This window comes from Cebus imitator, unplaced genomic scaffold, assembly GCF_001604975.1.
Source record: "Cebus imitator isolate Cc_AM_T3 unplaced genomic scaffold, Cebus_imitator-1.0 Scaffold194, whole genome shotgun sequence".
In the NCBI taxonomy this organism is placed as follows: Eukaryota; Metazoa; Chordata; class Mammalia; order Primates; family Cebidae; genus Cebus; species Cebus imitator.
The window spans coordinates 1,345,688-1,352,573 of NW_016107509.1; the positions used below are offsets into that span (position 1 = coordinate 1,345,688).

General features: G+C 45.9%; 1 protein-coding gene across 1 annotated transcript in view; it reads left to right on the forward strand.

The window, feature by feature from the left end:
* Positions 1-949: 949 nt before the first annotated feature.
* RAB39A (RAB39A, member RAS oncogene family) overlaps positions 950-6,886 on the forward strand; it is a 28,350-nt gene continuing 22,413 nt past the window's right edge. Inside the window, exon 1 of the mRNA XM_017547055.2 lies at positions 950-1,323. Coding sequence (XP_017402544.1) covers positions 1,097-1,323 — 227 coding nt within the window. The 5' untranslated portion in view covers positions 950-1,096. The remainder of the gene's footprint in view (positions 1,324-6,886) is intronic.

A 6,886-nucleotide genomic window follows, 5' to 3' on the forward strand; every position in this document is an offset into this window, starting at 1 on the left:
AGTGGGAGCATGCAGCAACAGCCAGAGCCCTTGCTGGAAGCACCCAGAACTAGTTCTGCAAATTTATTTCAGTCTTGCCCAAAACTCTATCACCTTAAAACGCCTTGGAGGTGGCTCTCAAGACTAGAAAGCAGGGTCCGGTGGATCACACCTGTAATCCTAGCACTGGGAGGCAGAGCCTGGAGGATCGCTTGAGGTCAGGAGTTCAAGACCAGGCTGAACCCCATCTCTACAAAAACACGAAAAAATTAGCCTGGCGTGTTGTTCCCCGCCTGTAGTCCCAGCTACTCAGGTGGCTGAGGTGGGTGGATCGCTTGTGCCTATGAGTTCGAGACCAGCCTAAGCAACATAGTGAGACCAAGTCTCTAAAAAAACACATTAAAAACCCAGAAAAAAATTAGTCAGGTGTGGTGGCGCGCACCTGTGGTCCCAGCTACTTGGGAGACTGAGGTGTGCAGATCGCTAGAAGCTGCAGTGAGCCGAGATCGCACCGCTGCACTCCAGCCTGGGGGACAGAACGATACCCAGCCTAAAAAAAATTAAAAAAAAATAAAATAAAAACAAAGAAAAGAAAAAACAAAGGTAGGAGGAAGCAAAGCAGGGACCCAAGTTACGGCCTCAGGGACTTCCAAAATCAAAGCCCTAACCTGACGAGCCCGCCCTAACGCCTATAAGAAAATGACTCTCACTTTTCATTGGCTGACCCTCCCGGAGTTCAGACCTTGCTTCATTTTCTTTGGTTGTTGCTGGTGTCACGTCTTCTAGCCACGCCCACTTTCCGGCCGGCGCCCAGTGAGCGCTGAGCGATAGTGATTTGCAGTCGGTCAGGGGCGGGAGTTCGAGGCAGGAAAGCCTGCTTCCCCCTCCCACGCGCCCCCCCCCGCCCCCGCCCCGCCCCCGTCCCGAGGCCCCGCCCCTGGCTGGGCCGGGCCCCGCCTCTCTCTCCCGAGAGGGCGGGCACCAGGCGGCGGCCGCAGCCGCAGGAATATGCTGGAAGACGGCGGGCGGGCGTCCGCGAGGTGCTGAAGGGACAGTTCCCGCCGCCGAACTTACCCCGCGGGTGGGGCGGCCCGGGAGCCAGCGGGGCACGTGAGCGATGGAGACCATCTGGATCTACCAGTTCCGCCTCATCGTGATCGGGGACTCCACCGTGGGCAAGTCCTGCCTCCTGCACCGCTTCACCCAGGGCCGCTTCCCCGGGCTTCGCTCCCCCGCCTGCGACCCCACCGTCGGCGTGGACTTCTTCTCCCGCCTGCTGGAGATCGAGCCGGGCAAAAGGATCAAGCTGCAGCTCTGGGACACGGCGGGACAGGAGCGGTTCAGGTAGGGACCTCGGGCGCCGCGCCGCTCCCTCGGCCCGCCGGGACGCCCCTTCCCAGGCGCTCGCCTCGCCGGCCCTGGTCGGGAGTGGCTCTGGCCCTTCCCTCTCGAAAGTGCAAACACTCCATTCTCGCTTCCCCTTTGCCCCTCCTCTTCCAGGGACGACTTCCTCCTCCGCAATTTCTCACTTCTTTCTTTGGCGCCCATTTCCTGCGCCCCCTTTCCGTCTTTCCTTTCCCGCCTGAACCGGGGTCGTCCTCGCAGCCCCCTCTTCCCCAACTCTTTCGGCCCCTGTGGGTATTTTGGTCCCGTTCGGCTCCCCCGCTGCCTTCTCCCGAAACTCGGCTTCCCTGGCTGCGCACAGCCTGACCCGACCACCCTTCTCCAAGCAGGCGCCCCCTTTCCTGCCCTAACCCAGCGGCTCCCACGCTGTGTGGCCCGGGAGAACCGCGAAGGAGGGCTCCCAGATTCGTGATGGATCCTTTAGCTTCACAGCGAGGAGCACTCCAACCCAGGTTCTGCATGAGCTCACTGGGCATGGTTCACAGGGAGGTGGATGCGGTGATGGTTTGGGCACCTCACAGCACTGAATGTGGTCATCAGAAATAATGGGTCATTACCCGTGGGAATAGGTCGTGTAGGTTAACTAGATGCAACATCAGGGGCGCTGGCACAGCTGAGGGTGTGTGTGTGTGTGTGTGTGTGTGTGAAGGGTTGAGTTGTCTTTAGAAGTTTGTCATGTTTGGTGGGAAAAAGAGATATATTGAGATTTGCCAGGAACTTTTATTTTGCTTATTTAGGATCAGTACTTAACGTTCCAGGGTGATAATATTTCTAAAGAGAGGAGGGATCCAAATGAAGAGACTCCTCCTAAATATTCACTGGGGACATGAAGGGTTTCACAAAGGTGACTAGTATAAATAATAAGTAAATAAAATTAAGTGCATTTCCTGAGTATTTGAGATGAAGCAGGTTTAAAGCACGTTTTAAATGTCTAGGATTCAAAGGCACTTCTTTTGAGAGGAAGATGGTGAAACTGATACATTGCACTGTTCTGTGTCTTAAAGACTGCATTATCCATTGGAACTCATTTAGGGAAGCATTTTGCGTTAGTCAGCAAGTACTCTGCTTGTGAAATGCAGTGTTCCATGAGGGGACTTCCCAAACATGGCTTCCCCTCGCCCCCAGCCAGCATCACTGCGAATGAGATCAGCCTACATCTGTGAGAATGGTCCAACATTCAAAGTTTTGGCTTCCGTTCCCAGCAATGATGCTGATTCATAGAGATAATGAGTGAACTGCTTAGCTTGCTTATACCTTAGTTTTCCTGTGTGAAGTGGAAAGATGGTAAGGCCAGCCCTTCAAAGAGGTGTTAAAAGATTATTGATTGGATTTGTACAACATTTAGGATTCCCTGAAAAATGTTTTTCCTTTTCAAGAAGCTTCCTTTATTTTTATTTATTTATTGTTATTATTTGGTGATGGAGTCTCGCTCTGGTGCCCAGGCTGGAGTGCTATGGCTTAACCTCTGTCTCCCTGGTTCAAGCAATTCTCCTGCCTCAGCCTCCCAAGTAGCTGGGATTACAGGTGCATGCCGCCACACCCAACTAATTTTTTGTATTTTAGTAGAGACAAGATTTCATCGTTGTTGTCCAGGCTGGTCTCGAACTCCTGAGACCCAGGCAATCTGCCCACCTTACCCTCCCAAAGTGCTGGGATTACAGGCGTGAGCCATCGCACCCAGCCAAGAAGCCTCCTATAATTAAAATAATTTTTCAAACTTTTGATTTCTTTTTTTTTTTCCAGAGGCAGGGTTTCACCTTGTTGGTCAGGGTGGTTTCAAACTCCTGACCTCAGGTGATCCACCCACTTTGGCCTCCCAAAGTGCTGGGATTACAGGTGTGAGCCACCACGCCCTGCCAAACCTTTGATTTCTTATCTGTGAAATGAGAGTCATTATGATCTCTAACATTCCTTCCAGTTTTACCATTCTAAAGTTGATTGCAAATTCCATCACATGTGATCTCAATCAGAGGTAAATTTTAAGATACTTCAGGGTCAGAAGAAAAGCATTTGCCAATAGCTCTTGACCCACTCTCTAAAGTGAATACAATAAAAATCTTTATGTCTTAAACGTCTAACAGCTACTTTGAGTTGCAACTATGAGAAACATGTTTAATAAAATTTTATTGTATTTTCTTAAAAGTAGCTCAACATATTGACAAGAAAATAAAGGATAATTAATTTACTAGACTTTAAAGACCTTTCTGTTACATAGATTATTGGTTTTTAACCCTTGAAGAATGTAAATAGTAATTCATTTTATATACATTATTAAAACCAAACAGTAACTCTCATATTATAATGCAAGGACATTGAGGGAATGTTTACTGACAATGAGTCATACTTTATTTTGTTTGGCTCTTTACCAAAGTTATATTCGTAAATACATACATATTTCAGTAGCTACCTCCAAATAATTGCTTTTCTTTCATTTACCAGAATGGTTCACCATAAAACGACATTTAAAACAATTACTGTTAAATCATTCTGTATCTTTCCTCAAGAAACTTGAGATACTTATTTTGAATCATAAGTATCCTTGCGTATTTTATTTCATAGAAAGGTACTGTAGGTCATGAAGATGTATTCCTGTCATTAGTCATAACCATACCATGAAGAATTTGTGGGAAATACCATATTTGAAGGTTTATTGGTGATTGGACATAAATCGACAAAAAAGGAACCTACTTTAGACAGTTCATGAGGTAGCTTGAAAGCATAAATAAATGTATTACAGAACAATAGGTTACTGAGTTGATAATCACAATCATGATTAGCTTTCTCTCTTTCTCTTCTTTCTTTCTTTCTCTTTCTTTTCTTTCCTTCCTTCCTTCCTTCCGTTTCCTTCCTTTCCCTCCTTCCCTTCCCTTCCCTTCCCTCCCTTTCCCCTTCCTTCCTTCCTTCCTTCCTTCCTTCCTTCCTTCCTTCCTTCTTTCTTTCTTTCTTTCTTTCTTTTCTTTTCTTTTCTTTCTTTTCTTTCTTTCTTTTCTTTCTTTCTTTCTTTCTTTCTTCAGGGTCTGTCACTCAGGCTGGAATGCAGTGGCGCAATGTCAGCTCACTGCAACTTCTACCTACCAGGCTTAAGCAATTTTCCTGCCTCAGCCTCCCAAGTGGTTGAGACTACAGGCATATACCACCACGCCCAGCTAACTTCTGTATCTTTTTTTGTAGAGACAGGTTTGGCTATGTTGCCCAGGTTGGTCTGAAACTCCTAGGCTCAATCGAGCTGCCCTCCTTGGCCTCCCAAAGTGCTGGGATTACAAGCCTGCGCCACTGCGCCTTGCCAGCCTTAGTTTTCAGTGTTCAGACTAACATGCTAATAGAGGACAACTACTTGCCTGAAATAAAAAGGAACAAAATCAAAGTGAAAAAGGTTTAGAAAAATAATGTATATGTGAGCATAACTGTAAATTAATATAATACTCAAATGGTACATTATTATTAACACTGTATTAGATTTGTATATTAAGGAAATTTAGAATTACAGTGCCTTCATTGAAGATGGAAGTTTATTTCTCCCTTGTGTAGAGAGTGGTCTAAGTGGGTGGAGTGGTTCTGCACCAGGCCATCATTCAGGTACCTTCTCTCTTAATTTTTGGCCGTGCCTAGGACGTTGCCATCATCTACGTGAACAAAGCTGGGCTATAAGCACTCTGTGTCTCAGTTCAACAGAATTGGAAAGAGCAGCTCTAAACCAAGCAAAGTTTCTTTTAAGCAAGTGAGGCCAACATGGTAGAGATTCTTTCGGCTCTCAATTCACTGGAGAGAACTTAGTTACAAGGAGACACAGACCAGGCCACTATGTGCCTAGGATGTAGGAAAGATGCATTTGGCATTGTAGGTGTTGGGGGAAGCCAGTAATCACCACTTTTTAAAATAATTTTTTGTTTTGTTTTGTTTTTTGAGACACAGCCTCGCTCTGTCATCCAGGCTGGGTACACTGGCAAGATCTCAGCTCATTGCAGCCTATGCCTCCCAGCTTCAAGCAGTTATTACGTCTCAGCCTCCTGAGTAGCTGGGACTGCAGGTGGTGCCATCACGCCCAGCTAATTTTTGTATTTTTAGTAGAGACTGGGTTTCACCATGTTGGCCAGGCTGGTCTTGAATTCCTGGGCTCATGTAATCCACCTGCCTCAGCCTTCCAAAGTTCTGGGATTAATTTATCAGTAAAGGAAAGGAGAATATTGTTTAATACAGTATTAATAAAGATAAATATATTGGAAGAGCTAGATGTACAGAGAACATTAAATGTAAGAATAGAAATTTTGAACTTTTCCCATAGAAAGTGTTTAAAGTTATATGAATATAATATGAGATAAATAAATAGCAATGTTAGCTATAGGACAGGGAAACTCTAGGCTTCGAGCCAGGTTTGGCCTTTTATCAGATGTTGCCTGACCTTTGGGGTGTTAATGTCCTCCTCGTGCAGTGCTCTCAAGGAGTGCTCTGCAGAATGTTCATTCTTGTGTTTATGTTTATATATATATATATATATATATATATATATATATAAAGAATGTGTGTGTGTGTTTGTGTGTGTATATATGTATATGAGAGAGAGAGAGTCTCGCTCTGTCGCCTGGGCTGGAGTGCAGTAGCACAATCTCAGCTCACCGCAACCTCCGCCTTCTGGATTTGAGCGATTCCCCTGCCTCAGGCTCCTGAGTAGCTAGGACCACAGGTACACACCACCACACCTGGCCAATTTTTGTATTTTTAGTAGAGACAGGGGTTTCACCATGTTGACCAGGCTGGTCTTGAACTCCTGCCCGAAGAGGTCCACCTGCCCTCCCAAAGTGCTAGGATTACAGGTATGAGCCACTGTGCCTGACCTGTGATTCTTCTTAAAAGATGCATTCTGTGATCAAGTAAGCTTGGAAATCCCTGTATTCCATATGGCACACTCTTAAAAATTCATATCAAAGGCTCTAACAAGTATTACAGCAGAGAAATCTGTTTAACTTTGATTAACCTAGTATTTTCCCAATTTATTTTAGGGGCTATTTTTAAAATGTGAAAATCTGGGCTGGGTACAGTGACTCACGTCTGTAATCCCAGCACTTTGGGAAGCTGAGGTAGGAGGATCACTTGAGGCCAGGAATTCAAGACCAGCCTAGGCAACACATCGAGACTCTGTCTCTAACGAAAAAAAAATTTTTTAATTAGTTGGGTATGGTGGCGTGCACCTGCAGCCCCAGCTGCTCTGGAGGCTGAAGCAGGAGGATGGCTTGAGCCCAGGAGGTCAAGGCTTCAGTGAGCAATGATCATGTCACTGCACTCCAGCCTGGGTGACAGAGCTAGACTCTGTCTCTAAAAACAAGAAAAAGAAAAATCTGTGATAACTGGTGTTCTAAGGAGTATAATTTGGGAATAGCTCCCTTGATGAGTTGCCTTAGTCATGTTTGAGCAGTACCACTAAATACGTGAGGTTTTTTAGCAATGGAAGACCTGCAGGCAAACTTAATCAAGTAATTAACTTTGTTAAGGGCTGTAAGCAGTAAGT